This window comes from Recurvomyces mirabilis (genome assembly GCF_035927965.1).
Source record: "Recurvomyces mirabilis strain CCFEE 5264 chromosome Unknown scaffold_54, whole genome shotgun sequence".
Taxonomy (NCBI): domain Eukaryota; kingdom Fungi; phylum Ascomycota; class Dothideomycetes; order Mycosphaerellales; family Teratosphaeriaceae; genus Recurvomyces; species Recurvomyces mirabilis.
In genome coordinates, this window is record NW_027041988.1 from 36,067 (window position 1) to 51,994 (window position 15,928).

General features: G+C 51.9%; 7 protein-coding genes across 7 annotated transcripts; 2 read left to right on the top strand and 5 right to left on the bottom strand.

The window, feature by feature from the left end:
* Positions 1-389: 389 nt before the first annotated feature.
* On the top strand, positions 390-1,807 carry LTS14_010861 (uncharacterized protein; the record flags this gene model as incomplete). Its single annotated transcript, XM_064843537.1, has 2 exons — positions 390-1,383; positions 1,434-1,807. 2 exons carry the CDS (start codon positions 390-392, stop codon positions 1,805-1,807), a joined length of 1,368 nt encoding a protein of 455 aa, XP_064688886.1.
* An 860-nt stretch (positions 1,808-2,667) lies between these two features.
* On the bottom strand, positions 2,668-3,504 carry LTS14_010862 (uncharacterized protein; the record flags this gene model as incomplete). The annotated part of the gene is made up of 2 exons (XM_064843538.1): positions 2,668-2,921; positions 2,955-3,504. 2 exons carry the CDS (start codon positions 3,502-3,504, stop codon positions 2,668-2,670), a joined length of 804 nt encoding a protein of 267 aa, XP_064688887.1.
* Positions 3,505-4,705: 1,201 nt separating this feature from the next.
* Positions 4,706-5,800, bottom strand: LTS14_010863 (uncharacterized protein; the record flags this gene model as incomplete). The annotated part of the gene is made up of 2 exons (XM_064843539.1): positions 4,706-5,612; positions 5,658-5,800. 2 exons carry the CDS (start codon positions 5,798-5,800, stop codon positions 4,706-4,708), a joined length of 1,050 nt encoding a protein of 349 aa, XP_064688888.1.
* A 669-nt stretch (positions 5,801-6,469) lies between these two features.
* LTS14_010864 (uncharacterized protein) lies at positions 6,470-7,730 on the bottom strand (the record flags this gene model as incomplete). The annotated part of the gene is made up of 6 exons (XM_064843540.1): positions 6,470-7,069; positions 7,128-7,209; positions 7,261-7,329; positions 7,383-7,413; positions 7,474-7,536; positions 7,595-7,730. The coding sequence occupies 6 exons, from the start codon at positions 7,728-7,730 to the stop codon at positions 6,470-6,472; spliced, it is 981 nt and encodes a 326-aa protein (XP_064688889.1).
* A 1,095-nt stretch (positions 7,731-8,825) lies between these two features.
* Positions 8,826-9,905, bottom strand: MET22 (3'(2'),5'-bisphosphate nucleotidase; the record flags this gene model as incomplete). Its single annotated transcript, XM_064843541.1, has 2 exons — positions 8,826-8,926; positions 8,972-9,905. The coding sequence occupies 2 exons, from the start codon at positions 9,903-9,905 to the stop codon at positions 8,826-8,828; spliced, it is 1,035 nt and encodes a 344-aa protein (XP_064688890.1).
* Positions 9,906-11,157: 1,252 nt separating this feature from the next.
* LTS14_010866 (uncharacterized protein) lies at positions 11,158-11,343 on the top strand (the record flags this gene model as incomplete). Its single annotated transcript, XM_064843542.1, has 1 exon — positions 11,158-11,343. One exon carries the CDS (start codon positions 11,158-11,160, stop codon positions 11,341-11,343), a length of 186 nt encoding a protein of 61 aa, XP_064688891.1.
* An 898-nt stretch (positions 11,344-12,241) lies between these two features.
* Positions 12,242-13,486, bottom strand: LTS14_010867 (uncharacterized protein; the record flags this gene model as incomplete). The annotated part of the gene is made up of 1 exon (XM_064843543.1): positions 12,242-13,486. One exon carries the CDS (start codon positions 13,484-13,486, stop codon positions 12,242-12,244), a length of 1,245 nt encoding a protein of 414 aa, XP_064688892.1.
* Positions 13,487-15,928: the final 2,442 nt, after the last annotated feature.

The window sequence follows — 15,928 nt, forward strand, 5'->3', positions numbered from 1 at the left end:
TGGCTTAAGCATGTGGGAGCTGAAGCATGGGGACGGAGGCGGAACCACGGAGTGAATAGCGCCGCCGGCTTGGCGAATGATTGGAGCGGATCGGTTCCACATGCCTCGTGCTTTCGTACGGCAGCCTGGCCTCGATGCACCACCTTAGCCACTCCACTCACCTCCCCATGTGGGTGAGAGTGACAGTGCATGTCATGGTCTATCTTTGTTCGTGCAGTGAAGAGATGCAAGGAGGTGGAGGTGGAGTTGCGAACTTCTGCTCCCTCCGCGTTGAGACATGCTTCGGCCCCGCATAACGATCGACGAACAAGGTTGGAGCTAGCATGAGCTTCCGACGACCTCTTTCACCACCACGACATCCAGCAGTGTGAGCATCTCCAATCCAAAACATGGACGTAGCCTACGATCACGTGCAGGAAGAGACGTACTCGCCTTCGGAAGAACGTTCCAGCAACTCCACCACGCAACCATCCTCCAGCGATGCCAACAATAGTAATCAGAGCTTAAACGCCGACTTCCAGCAAGCCTTCCAAGCCGTCAGCACCTCACCTTGGGGTTCCCGCCTCGGCGGCTGGTTCACGCAAGCTCGAAAGCAAGGAGAGACATTTGTGGCTGATTTGCAAAGAGAGGCGCAGGATGCGGGGCGGGATGCGCAGCAAAGCTGGACGAGTCTGAGGGAGCAGGTGGTGCAGCGGACGCGGGGACTGAGTTTGGGGGCGGAGGATGGGGTGGTGGGTGCTGTGCCGGGGGAGGAAGCTGTGCCAGGGGCGGAGAGCCAAGAATTGGAGGGTGGTGATCGGGAGCTAGGGGACGTGGAGAGGCCGGAGAGTCTGCCAGCGGATATCGTGAAAGAGGCCGGGACACTCGTGGCTTCTCTACGGAGTACGGCTGCTGCTAAACTCAAGGATCTGCAGAAAGCTGAAGATGCCGCGGATGAGGCGCTGTTGAAATTTGGCACAAACGTCCGCAACTTCCTCCGCGATGCTGTGGTCATCACTGCTCCCACCGACGCCGATAGCAGTAAGCCCAAAGGCACAGATGGCTCGGGCAACGAAGTGCTATTTGAAACGTCCGAGCCCGGAACGGGAAAGAAGGTCTTCCATACTTCGCGTCTAGACGCACAACTTCACGCCATCCACACGACCGCATCATCCTTCACCGACGATCCCACTGGTCCACAATGGGAATCCTGGCAGAATGACTTCGACATCGGCGCCAAGACAGAAGATATCGCGCGAGATCTGGAGAAGTATGAGGAATTGCGACGGGCGATGGAGAAGTTGGTGCCGGAGAAGGTGGAGTATAGGCAGTTTTGGCTACGATATTACTTTTTGAGGAAGGCTATTGAGGAGGATGAGAAGAGGCGGAAGGAGATATTGAAGGGTATGTACAGCATAGTGATTTGTTGACTTAAATGCTAACATGATTGTCAGGTGCCGCCTCAGGCCCAGCAACCGAAGACCTAGCCTGGGACGACGAAGACGATGATGACGACCGAGCGACCGCCGAGGACACAACAGCCTTAACACCTAAACGTGAAACCACAGCAGGTATATCGTCTCAACACCCCAACTCCTCAACAACTACTCTCAATGCTCACGCTCCATCAACACAATCTACTCCTGTCGCCGGCGATCTCCTCAAACCACAAGAGGCTAGACGAAGCACGGAAGACGATAAGAGTGTGGCGGGTTCCGATGCAAGTTATGATATTGTTTCTGGTGCTACGAGTCGGGCTGCGGGGAGTCCGAGGGAGGAGAAGAAGAGGGACGGGGAGGAGGAAAGCGAGGAGGATGATTGGGAGTGATGTGGGTTTGGGTCAATGAGGTGGGAAGGGGTCGGTGGTTTTGGGTATGGCGCTGGGATTTATGATGTTGAGCGGGATTACGGGAGTCGGACTGGTTGGTGTATACGGTAATGCTCGCTTTTCCAAGCGCACGCTGGGCGTCTTTGCTCGTGTCATTATAAGAGGTTTGAGCATTCATGAATTGACTATGATATAGACTCCTTTCCGACCGTCGTCGCTACATAAAGTAGCTGCGTACAATACCACGGCTGAGTGCAAAGCATCAGGTAGCTCAAGTTTCTGCTCCGAGCTGCCCTACCATTCACTCGTCTGCTGCGTCATGCTTCGAGCATTCACTTATAGCAACGCCGAGGCGCGGCTACTCTTCGGCCTGTGCCGTGACACGCACTTCTGATGGAACCTATGCTCCTTGCAGAGTTCACAGGCCATCATCCGGAAGATGGCGACGGGAGTAGTACCACCTGTGCGGATATGAACGAAGCAATAAGAGCTCATTGTGTTCGACCGGCGCCAAGGATCCATAAGTGGCTGGATTGTATGGAACCTTTCGATAGAATGGGTCTCGATAGTGTCCGGACGATCGTACCACCACCAGTGATTGATGAAGGCGCACTACAGGATATCCCGGAAGTTGAGATAGATCCTTGGGATAGTACAAGTTGCCAGGAGCGTCTTACTGACAGGCAGGAGAGGATTCGTCATTGGCAGGGAGTGACGGGTCATCGATAGTATAGCTTGAAGAAAATAACTGTCTGAATCAGTCGCCTTTCTCAATTTAGCGCAGTATCCTTCCAGGCCAATGACCTTAATCCTCCACATAAGAAGACTTGAACCGCATCACGGCATGGATAGCCAGGACATCACTTCCACCCCAGCATTTCGCACTGCAATGCAGCGAACCACGCATCCTCAGTTTCACACCACTTCCCAATAGCCTCCAGAGTCTCCTCAATCGCCTCCTTCGTCATTCCAGCATCAAGCCAGCTCTGTCTGAACGCATCACCTTCCTTCAGCTGCCCTGCTGCTCGCCACGCAAGCCACTTCCTCTTCTCTGGCCCAGAATGCACCATTGTGCCCGCACCAAGCACAACTTTGCCGCCATCAACATTGAATCCTGCCCGTCGGAATAAGGATAGCATATTCTTACCGGGCACTTCTGAAGGCGAGACACCTTTGTAGATGACTTTGTTCATGTTGCCGACCCACAGTCGATCAAGATCAAGGTGAGCTGGGTAGAAGTGCTGGAAGGCTGCATCTCGGCAGGCTACGATACCTCCTGGTCTGACAACGCGCCGCATCTCGGTGATCGCAGCGAGAGGCTGGTCAGGTGGGACCATGTGACCGATGACTTGAGAGCTGAAGACAATGTCGAAAGTGTTGTCTTCATATGGAAGTCCCTTGAGGATGTCTCCTTCGCCAAAGCCAAGAGAGCCTGGTCCATGTGCCGGTGTGCCAGCATCAGTCGCTACATCTCTGGCCTTCTGGAGAACAGCTGCCGAGATGTCAAGGCCAATGACACTGCCCTGAGGTACATAACTGACGAAGCCTGCTGTGATGGTCCCAGGGCCACAGCCAACATCCAGGATCTTGTCTGTTGGTTTGATGTGTGGGAGCAGGAAAGCGGCATCGGTCTCTGCTGTACGGCGTTGATGGGTGGCTGTCGTACAATCTGAGTGACCTTGAGTGTAGTTTGACATGATACCGTACTTTTTGTAAGCGAAAACCGAATCATTGCATGGAGTATGTATATTCCATGCCAAAGTCCGCTAAGGCCGAAAGGGGGGCTCCGTCACCGGCGTGGGAGAGCGTCAATGCCGAGCTGGTCGGAAGGAAAGAGGTAGTCCACGGACAGCACGCTGCGATGAAGTAGAAATTTCCTGGGCGTGCCAAAGTAGCGACATACGACCGTGAGATCAGCGAGCAGTCGAGATGGTAGCAGCTCGCTCTCGGGTCTTCAGGCAGGACTCCGGCCATGCTTGCCCACCTTATTACTGCACATCACCGAGCGTTTTTTGGACTCCCGACGCGTGCGATGAGGAACGGTTTATCATGTCAAGGTATAGCTATTGCTGTCGGGTAGGGGTTCGGGATATTTAGTCGTGAGGTCGGAATAAAGAAAAGCCAAGGTTCGCGCCAGCAGGCGAAAGGGTAAATCTCGACCGTACATACTCGAGAGACTCCTTCGCCTCGAAGATACCACTTTCCATCCGCATACACGCGTATTATAGCATATTCTCCACATATGACAAGGGGATTAGATGTATGGAAGGGTAATGCAGAACCGAGCGCGAGAGAGCGATTGCGGGAAACACGAGATTCTTGTTTTACGTATTTTCGGCCGCTGAGGTGAGCACCAGCTATTCGCCAACACTGCACCATCTGCACCCTTGTTGTCCTGTTCATCTTCTTCAGACCATGATAGTAGTGAACGCGCAAGTGCTACCATCAATTTCTATCACTTCGAGCCCATAGCCCATAGAGTGCTTTGGCGATCGCGCTTCTCGTTTCCCGAGGCAGCATGGCCAAATCTGCTGCGGCCACGACTGCGCTTATTTCAACACCATTCGAAAAATGTTAGAATTCATCACAAGCCTCGGTCCCGTCGCAGTACGCCTCTTGTCAACCTGGAAGATGGCGGTTGCTAATCTGGTCCATGCGTGATCATGATCATGATCATTCACCACTGCGACGAAGAGCAGAAGCGTCAAGACTATCTCATATCGGCAAGACCAGCAGTGACGACTTCGTTGCCTTACTATGGCAGCACATCGATTGTCACATATGTGTTCATCATCAGCAACAATAGCTTGCTGACCTCTGACCATCCATGAGACCACTGGGAGAAATTTCAAAGTCTGTACTGAGCATGAAGCTGGTCAAGACATCGACAGCGTCTCGTCAGACTACTGGAGATCTTTTTGCAGCCTTTTTGACTTTAGCTTGTCCGGAGCAAAGGATTCTTTCATTGTCGCCAGCCATACATGCACGTTCCGAAGATGCTGTACGGCCGCATGGTCTAGCAATACCGCCACGAATCAGCGTGAACTTGAGAAGTGGTATCTTGAGCCGAGAAGCATGGTGATGAGAGGCTGCTGCCATGCTCTCCCACCTTTTCCCCCGTCGCCAAGCTGTCGACTTGGCATCCCCGCGCTCACCAGACAGATTCAAGGGTCTAAACGTGGGAGGAATGGGGAGCGCATTAGGGCGAACATCAAAGCTCGCATCGGCAAAGGGCTGCAGCCTGTCAGCGGACTCAAGGAGGGTTACACCTACACCAGAATGGTCCACTGGCGGAGAGTATGTGAAACGCTCAGGGTAGCTGCCATACTGAATGCCAAGAAAGCGGAACCATAGTTTATCACGGTAGCCGGTGTAGACAGCATTACCAGAAGGTACGGATGTCTGAAATTTGGCACTGGTATCTGTGATGTTGATGCCTGAGAGAGCAGCGCTCTGCGTACATAGTGCTGGAAGCTTGGAATTGCAATCGACTGAGCTTGTCTTGCTCTTCGGCGAGATGGCTTGGTAGCCGCCTTTTCCAGCTTGACCTGCAATGAAGTAGAGTTGGTAATGCTGCCACAGGCCAATCTGCCATGTACCATGGTTTCCGGGTCCATATGGTGGGTTAGGATGATGCCACTGATCGCGCGTCTCCACACCAGGCTGATATGTTAGATATGCCAGGAAGTCATTCGCACTGAGATCGGAAGGAGGCGTCCACAGGGATTCGCCGATGGCAGAGCAGGAGCTGGCTGCTTGGCTTTGTGTTTGTGGAGTGTCGAGTACAACCACCGCTCCTGTGCGGCTGCTCTCATTGCCTATGGCATGGTGTTAGGCTTGGCTGTCTTACTGTAAGGTGACAGGCGTGTACCGTATAGGTCGTTGTGCAGCAAGATTTTGCAAGCCAGAGTTGACGGACTGAGCACTGGGTGCTGCGCTGGCGATATACAAAAGGTTCAAGGCCACGATGACTTTCGTGCTTAGACCAGACATGACTGATATGTTGATCTGGGCTCAGTCCTTGGCGGCTGGTTCAAGCAGCTGCAAGGCTGTTGAGGTAGCACATTTATAGCTTTGTCAGACCAAAAGATAGAGCGGGGAAAGTGGAGTGAAGTGTAGAGGAGATAGAACTACGGCATTGAACTTGGTGACAGGCGCCATGCTTCTCGGGTCGGACGGCCAGTGGTGCAGTTCTTGCTGCTCTTTAGCCGTGAAGGATCGTGGCCTACCTTGACGAGCCCGCTTCAGTACGAGTGGACCCTTCTGATAGAGCATGCTAGAAGTAGTGACCCCATGTGCGCTATCACACCAGATATCAAAGCCAGTATGTGCTCACGGCTTTGGGCATATTGAGGGTACAGAGCGAGAGGGAGTCGAATTTGAGGAGTTGAGTTCAATCTAGATGACGTGCGCCAAGAACCAGTGCTCCATTGTCATCTCCTTTGCCTGGGGATGATGCGGAGGTGATCAGATATGTCCATGAGTTGATGAAATACATACACATATGTCATTCGGGACAATGAGGCCTTTCCAGGAGCGTCGTGAAGGCTTGTGCCTCTGCGTGAAGGACTGCCTAAACGCCTCGTGATCTCACACCTAACTAATCATCTCCTCCCATCTTTGCTCACCTGCACTTCCTGACCACCCACCGAACTCTAGAACCTACAACGACGCAAGCACAGCAGTGTAAGCCGCCTTAGGCTTATAGCTACCATCAAAGAGATCAGGGCTAGAGCTCGATCGCCAGCTGTCACGGTCGCTGACCCCCCAACTGGTAATACCAACGCAGCTCTTGACAGCCAGGCAGGCCTTGGACACGGCGACATAATCACTGCTTGAAGCGCCTTGGATATCTAACTCAGTGATAGCGACTTCTGGGACAACGGCAGCAAGAGCAGTCAAAGCAGCCTGAACGCCGGAAGCTTGACCGGGGTTCAGATGAGTCTGGGAGCCGATGCCGTCGATGGGCACACCAGCGGCACGCCACTTCTTGACGTACTTGATCATGCCCTGTGTCTTGGCGTAGGAGGCAGAGTCGAGGTTGTAGTCGTTAATGTAGAGCTTGGCGTTGGGGTCGGCCTTCTTGGCTGCCTCGAAGGCAATGCGGACGAAGTCCTCGCCGAGGACCTTGGAGAAGACATCGGAGCGGAGCGTCCCGTCCTCATTTAAGCATTCATTCACGACGTCCCAGGCGTAGACCTTGCCCTTGAAGTGGCCGGCTACGTTGGCGATGTGGTTCTGGAGGACGGATGTGAGGGTGGCCTGGGTGGTGTTTCAGCTACACCAAGTTCTTCTGATAATGTGGAGGTCGACGGCTTACCTTATCAGTGATGGAAGATACCCACGAAGGCAGCTGGCTGTGCCACAGCAAATTGTGGCCACGGATGAGCTTGCCATTGGATCTGGAAACAGGTCAGATGTTGTTTGCGCCCCGTGGAAATATCAATACTCACGTTGCGAAGTTGGTGAATGTGTCGGCGTTGCCAAAGTTGAATTTCCCACGGGATGGCTCAGTTGCGTCCCTAGGAATATCGTCAGCAGAAGCCAAAGCAGTTCACCGACGACTTCATCTTACCATTTCATGGAGTTCTCCGGAGTCAATTGACCTTCGACAACACGTCAGCTCCAGCTCGACCCACTGATCTCGTCAGTACTTGAATCCTCACCAAAGTCAGCCTTTAACACAGCAACATTGGCCGAGTTGGAGATGGTGCCTGGGTCGGCGATGTCTGTTCGGACGATAGTCAGCACACACTACTACCGTCGTACAGACTTTTGATCACTCACTGCCCCAGTACTTCTTTCCCTTAGCCTTGTAAGCGGCGTCCAAAGAGTTCGTGGTCGCACGCTCCGAAAGCTCAACAGGAGCAGCGAAAGCAGCAGAAGCCGACAGAACGGCGAGAAGGGTGGAGTAGACGTGCATCTTGACGATGGAATATGGTAAGGAAGTGAAAGAACGTGGTGATCTCAAGCCAGTTGAAGATGTGAAGCGATAGATCTGGGAGTAGCAGAAGAGAAGAACGGAAGTGTCAATGGTATTATAACATACTTCCTCAGATGATGCTCGATAGCCTACCATGGTGGTCTGTCCCGAGCCTAGAGTGAAGCGGTAGGCAATGCCGATGCCTACTCGAACTACTGGAGATCACATCATGTCGTGCCAGGACCACGAGACGTCTGGTTCATACATAGCGTGTACGACCATCGGAGACTGCCAAGAAGTATAGATGAAGTCGCAAATGGAGTCGTCCGCCAAGAAAGATGGCCTAAGCAGGGACAGTAAAGAGTAGCCTTCTATTGTGCAACTCCATAAGGTTCTGGCCCCTCGTGATGGTGTCGGGTAGTTTGCGTGTCTCAAGTTGAAAGATCTTCCGAGATATGTTAAGCTTAGCGCTGTTTCAAGCCATGTAACAAGATCCTTTCGCCTGCAAGCTAGCCTACTTGGCGAGTCTTTAGCCGAGCAACGGAGATGGTAGACGGAGATATTCGCAGTCGTGGAGAATTTATTGACCGGAGTCGATCACGAGACCGCCTACAATAAATTGATAGCGGAAGAGTGCAAAGTCCGACTTCGTCTCGATGGAAGACGATGCGATCCCACTGGTCGCGATGGAGGGCAGTGGGACGGGTATCACGCCAGAGCTATAGCTGACATTGTGAGACAGGAGAGATGTAGTGAGAGTCGTTGAGATGGCACGACAATGTATAGACAACACACGAGGTATCTTACCACACGTGTCACCGGCGGCCACCTCCGAGCCAATGACAAAGGCCTCATGATGTGTAGAGTCCTCCTTCTACCCTCCTTCAACAGACAGGAATATACTTTGACATGACTTGGCCTACATACAAGACCCATATCGGCAGAGCTGTCTGACACGATCTCGGTGAGTCTAACAAGTCAGTGACCCAGACGCTTCTGGAGGCGACATTCTATAATGTCGTTAAGTACAGATGGCTCCCCAGATCTATCATATATATCCCAATCCTCACGTAGACAAGGTCCATGATTGCTACTCTACTCCTTCTCCCCAAGAACCTCCCTCACAGCCTCAATAACCTTACCATGCACATCCTTGGGCGCAGCAACGACACCCTTGTTCTCCTTCAACGTCCTACCTAGCCTAAAATTAAGCCTGTTGCCATCCATATCCGTGACCTGACCTCCAGCTTCACGCACAATCAGGTCACCAGCCGCATGATCCCAGATCTTCTCCACATAGTCCTTGCGCACGGGGAGGCGGAGATACAGATCTCCTGCTCCTCGAGCAATAGAACCGTATTTGGCCTGGCTGTCCATTCGGACGGAGGGTTTGGTGATGCCTAGTTTTGATGCGATGGCTGCGGCGTCGCCTTGACTGCTATGGCCCGCCTCTACGCTCTCGCAGAACGTGGCTTCCGAGATATTGGTGAGAGGCTTCATCTTGATGTCATGACTCTCCGCCAATCCGCTTTTGCTCAAAGCACGACTCTGCGCACCCTTCCCCTGCACAGCAGAGAAAAGCACGCCGAATTTGCCTTCCTCGTCGCTCGCATCCGCACCAATACCCTCCTTGAGTGGCTCCGAGTCCGAGACCGGTAGATTCGGACAACCCAGCACTCCCACCTTGACATCCCCATCCACCATCAGAGCAAGACATACAGCGTACTGTCCTCCTCGTAAGAAACCCTTCGTCCCGTCGATTGGATCAATAGCCCATATCCTGCCTTTAGCACCGCCTTGACTTGCGCCTTTGTCGATGATGTCAAGCATGGACTCTGCACTCTTCACCTCTCCACCAAGCACTTTCTCTGCCGAAGAGTCGGAGAGTTTGGCTTTTTGCACGAGATCCCATACTGTTTCGCGTAGTTGGCCGTTCTCACGTAGATCTTTCGCTTCCTCTTCTGCTACTATCTCGTCGTCGGGGAAGTTGAGTTGGAGAGCGGCGATTATTAATGCCTGGGCGCCAAAGTCTCCAATGGTGACAGGCGAGGCGTCGGATTTATTCAAGGTGCCTTTTGTGTGGGAGTGGAAGACGGATTTGGTGAGGAGTGTTGCTCGTTGCACGGCGAGTAATGCGACGTTGAGTTCGTGGTCGTAAGTATTGGTTGTGGCCATGCTAACGTTGGTGGTGGTGGTGGTGGTGGTGGTGGTGGAGGAGTGTCGGGTGAGTGCTGCGGGGATGATTTGGGCGGAGAAGAGACGGAGGCGGGGGAGGAGGGAGGGGAGGAGACTGATGGCCAGGATGGATAAGGATACTAGAAAGACTGTCAAGGTGATGGGTTGTCTCCAGACCGGCATTGAGATTGCTGTGGTGAATTGCTAAGTTCGGTCTGGAATTTGGAGAATTGTTTAGCTGTGGTTCCTCTTTGGGTGCTGTGCCTCGAGCTTGTCATTGGAAGCAGGGCGCAGAGCAAGAAAGTGCTCATCACCACCACTCTGTCTTTCCATAATGGAAGTGTCTCGCCGCAACCCTGCGTTTGGCTGGCGGAGAATCGTGCAGCCCATGATATGATCAGTGAAAATGATATGATCAGTGAAAATGATATGATCAGTGAAAATGATATGATCAGTGAAAATGGACGGCGGCCAAATGAATGCCATCTGGCCATAAGCATTTCAATAGTCACACAAGCATATGCGACTGTGCAAAGCCATCCCCAGTCAAGCAGCGATATCGACCTCTAAGCTCGCTTACAGAAATGGACACGACGGTCGCTGCAACAAAACCCTCTCAATCGACGCATCTAAACATCCCGTGAAACCTATCCCACTTCTTCAACAGGAAAGCAACATCATCACTCCCCACCACGAGCAGATCCAAAAGCTCAGGTCCGTGCTCACGCCACTCTACCTTATCTACCTCACTTTGCTACCCAAAATGCAGCTCAAGCTCCTGCTCCCAGCTCTCCTCAGCATCGTAGCTTACAGCACCTGAGTCACAGCAGCTAGGCCTCTCCTCTTCGAACGACATGACGCAGCAGCGACCGCCATCCTCGTCGAGCCCGAGGATGAAGGATGTCCAGGCCCATGACGATCATACCACGTCTTTGGCTGCTAGGGAGGCCATGCAGGCGCCTGCATGCTGGGAGGGTCCAGGGGATATAGCTGTAGCGCCTATGGGGTTTTGCGGTGCGACTCTAATTTTCAGGACTGCAAGGACAAGTGATGGAGATGTTGCCCGTGCGTTGCTAGCCCCCCTCAGTTTCGACTCATTGTCCTTCGAAAGCTGAGTTTGGAGAGTAGCAATCAATGCCTCAACTTCGACTCCAAGGTATCACGTCCAGAGTGAAGGCGAGCCTTACGAGATTTTCGGCGTCGATGCAATCTGGCGTAATCAGTATCTGGTCCTGACTCGGATTGGTACGGCATGAGGAAGCGGTTCGATTCTGACAGCAACGCTATGATTGTGAAGGTGATTGAGCATATGAAGAAGAGAGTCTACACCGTCATCAGTATGAACGCTACGCCGCATCTGTTGGTCGTGATCGTTCCTTGTGAGAAGAAGCAGGCGGATTTTCCGGAGGGGATGTGGGATGAGCCTGAGGGGTTGTAGTGACTGTCATTGCTTTCGATAGGGGTAGCGATGGCGGTATAGTTCTTTCGTACTCCAGTTTCCCTCTTCAACAGTCAAGACCGACTCTGTGTTAGCTGGGCTCAGGCACCATGAACTGGAATAATATCTTCATGTGGTCCTTCCTGCTCAGCGGGCAGAGCTAATTGCGATTCGAGGGTTTCAAGTAGCCATCGTGCGTGCAGCTAAACAGGTCAGCAGGTAGAGTGGAGTTCGTCATTCGAAGCGGGATGTATGCTCAAGATTGAAGGGCTATACATTTGCCAGGAAGGCTGGCGTAATACATTCAGCCATAGGCCGCGAAGCATAGAGGATCCCGTGAATACTACTGAGCTTTCTACGTTGACATGTGTTTGTCAGATAGTTCTTGACTCCTAGGTCATCTACTCTAGTTGGCTAAAAGCTGGTATTCCAGGATCCAGGATATGAAGGTCTTATCTTGTCTCGTACTGCTATACCCACTATAGAAACGGATTTCCATGGAAAGCCATCCAATCTGCAAGATCATTGCGACCATCGCATGCTGCGCTCGTAACATGGAAGAAGGTCTTGACCGCATGGGCACTGCTGAGGACTCTATACTACACAATCCGCAAGCGTTCAAGTGAAACTTGAGCTCAAGCTCGGCCATCGCGGCGCGGGTCGATCGGACCGACTTGGTGTTGTAGCAGCTGTGTTAACACTCTCCCATATACTTAGGATGCTAGCCATGTTCGATAGAACATTATCTTGGTAAAGACTGTGATTTGAACTACATTCAGCTTAGCTAAAACAGAAGATTCGGACGCCAACCCGTATGTGCATAACGCCTTCAAGACAGTCTTCAATACTGTGTTCATCATATATCGCCCTGTTCCACGTCAGTAGACGGTCCACGGTCTCACTCGAAAAGCCTCTGATAATCCCTCTTGGCCTTTGTAGTGCAAGCCGGTGTCTTGGTCGAAGTATGCGTAGACGTCGCCGTCTTCATATGCCAGACTGTGGAAGTAGAGGTCCAAGTCGCGTGCGAAGTCTTGGTCCGCAGCGGACCATTCTGGACGTGCGTAGAAGTATGCCCGGCGCAGGTGATCACAACTGTCTTGGTCTTATGATTACCTCTCCCCACCAGATCAGCGGCGCGTTTGCTGTTCTTGGGACAAGCCGTTGGCGTCGCGGTAGCAGTAGTAGAACAAGGTACTGTCAACGTGCTAGTGCTAGTGGAGGTTGTAGTAGTGTAGGAAGTCGCCACAATCTGAGTGGCGGTGATGGTCGAAACTTGGGTCAGGGTTATCGTTGTTGTGCTCGCAGAGTTCGTAACTGTGGAGGTGATGGTCTGGTACAAGAAGAGAATGTCAGCATTGATCGGCGAGGAGTCTCGGTCTCGCCTTACTGTGGTAGCGGTAGTGGGAGCGGCAGTCGTAGCGGTTGTAGCGGTCGTAGCGGTCGTTGTCAATGGGATGATAGCAGCACCGCAAGCACCATTCGGATCAATAGCATTCGTATCCAAGGTCACGGCCGCAGTGATTGCAAAGAATCCTCCACCGAGGAGCGAGGTCCCAGTCGTGACTGTGATGGAAGCCTGGGCAAGCACATTGCCAGCGAAAAGAGTGCCAGTTCCCAGTGTAGCCGAGCTACCGACTTGCCAATAGACGTTGCAAGCATTAGCACCATTGATCAAGACCACTGAAGAGGCTGAAGCAGTCGTCAAGGTTGAGCCGAACTGGAAGACGAACACTGCGTTCGGGTTGTTCTGGCCATCAAGTGTTAAAACACCAGTCAACCCACCCGAGGAGGCGAAGTTGTACACGCCAGGGGTTAAGATCTGTCCTCCGAGATCAGTGCCAGTCAGGGATGTTGTCAAAGGCAGTCCAGCAAGTGCCGTGAACGCGGTCTGGAGATCGGCTTTGGCCTGCACGGCCGCAGCATTGTCGATGTCTTCGCCAGCGTTGATACCCGGAGGGAAGCCTGTGATCGATGATCCAGGCGACAGACCTATTCGGGCGTTGATGACGGTCAAGCCAGTATTGGTGATTGTTGATCCAGCGAGTATAGCATAGTTGCTTGCCGTGCCAAGTGAGATCTGCTGGGCGTAGGCTGTAACGGCAGACAGACTCATTGCACAGAGAAGGTGCTTGTATTGGAACATGATGAAGCGAGTGGAAGACTGAGGATTTGTGATGCTCAAGTTGAGATGGAAGTGCTGCAAGTTGAGTAAGATGGAGAAGGGAGAATCCTGTTCAGTCGGGGATGACCTACTTTATACCTTATGGGTGCGCATATGGGTACGAGCGACCTTCTACTTACCTGACCAGATAGCAGAATGCCATCAAGGGCCGACTATGCGCACCTGTACGCATCGTCAGCCGATTGCCAATACCAAACCAATGCGTACCTGTGATATCACTAGCGTTCGCTCTCGCCGAAGACTAGCACGCAGTCGTGGCGCATCGATATGCTCCTACGATACTCTTCGTTGGCCAGCGGCAATGATATTCACAAGTTCCAAGTTTTGAACCTGTCGATCGGAAGGCTTGCAAGAATCTCAGTCCAGGATCTCTTGTCGCTCTAAGGTGATTGTCACATCCAGACCTTCGAATCTATATCCACCACAATTGTGGATGTCCGGCTGTGTCATTGTTCAGCTATCCGCCAATCACATCCCCATCGTGTGACTTGCCTCTTGGGCTTGTTGACTGTGGTCTGGTCCAGCTCAACGCTAAGCAAGCGCTCTGTCTTGTGCGCAGACAGGTAGCGGCAGAAAGAAGCGACTTCGATTCAGATTCAGACGCAGTGCGGGAGCAGGGGGTATTGGATGCATTGTGACATATCGCTAGCTGGTACGATCATAGGCAAGACGCCGACTCCACGGCGGGTGCCGCCGTTGTAGTAGATGCTCAGAGACCGAGGAGACCATGCAAGACTCGATGCTCTAATACAACGTCCCTGTGAGCCCGTAATTGTGGTGTTCTCGCACATGGAGTAGTGCGTAATATGCCGGTCGAACCACCTGTGTGTGAGCTAAACTTGTGGACCTGGGGATCCCGATAGTCAAGCATTATTGACAGCTATGCCAAGGCCAGTCTCCCAAGCGTTAGGGCTGCTTGCATCGCACCCAAACGAACGGTCTCCATATTGCGTGCTCTTAGCAGCGCACCTCAAGCTGCTTGGGGTACGGGACGGGCTGATGGTGTGCAGGGGCAATGGGCAGAAGTACCAATCGACCAGTAAGGCTTGGCTTCGAATAGCCTGACAGGTTCATTGTCGTCTAATGCTCATCGTAAAAGGTAGGGGTGGATACCAAAGCGGACTCCGACAATCTCGCCAGGGCTCTGGTTCAGTAACGGTACCATCAGGACCAACATGTACCAGGATTTGCCACAGTCCGTCATGGTATCTGCTAGACGAAACCTCTCAAAAGAGTTTCCAGATGCTAGGCTTCCTAGACAGCACTATAAGCTAGCAATGTCTTTGTCTTAGGATAGGCTCCGCAGTACGCATAGAGATGATCTATGTGAGATGTTGCACTTGTGTTCGTCACATCTACTAGCGCGGATGGATAAGTCGGCGCAATCGCGTGGTTGTGTTGTTGGGGGTATCAACCTTACCATCAGTCTGGCTCGCGATAGGATAAGACCAAGTCACCTGATCGTCATCGCCTATGTCATGTTGTATGTTCAAGAAGGGGCTGCATGAACGATGCTGATATATGCAGGGCTGGCAGTCTAGGCTAGCGATTGCGGGGAACTGCACTAATGTTTCTTCGGGCTTGTTGGAGATTTTGCCTCCGTACGTCTAGGCTTCTGTCTAAGGCTAGTCATCGAGCCCTCGCTTACTGCTCGCGTGCAGAAAGTTACACTACGACGACGCCCCTACAGATCGAAAAGCGGACAGCTTCACACTTTTCTAGCAGGAGATAAATCCTCGCGCACACACTAACGGCTTGATTGTTGCGAGCGTGGGTCCGGGATGGACTGTCGAAGTGTGCTGCTACGAGACATCTTGTTAGTTCTTCTTGGGATGCTCGGTCATTATGACGACTCAATTTCGCTACCATTGCTATGGCAGGTCCCTGTCACTGCGCAGCAACAGGCTGAGTTTCACCTCTGTGGATCGCCTTCGCGTGTATAAGTGGAGCTAACCTACTTTGCATCGCTCGAGATACTTTCAGGATCAAGCTAACTGTAGGCAAGTCTTAATCTATAGATTTACGCCTACATAAGGAAATTAAATACGAGTTACACTACCTAACTCTCGACGATATTTTGTAGCTAGTATAGATATCTAGCTACTTAGATAGTTATATAAGATATATAGTATTTTATTACTTTAAGTCTATATAATATATAAAACCTAGAATACTCTAGTTACTTTAATACTATAGGTATAGCTTCTAGGTATATATAGTATTACTATTATATTAAGGTATTCTTCTAGTTATATAGAAGAGCTATAATACTAATAAACTAGTTCTTACTTTATTTAATAATCTAGAGAGTATATATGTTACGGACATATAATATAGGGTATAGAGAGGGAGAATAAGGACTAGTTATTTTAGCCTTAAAGGGAAGCGCTAAGGGCGCACCCG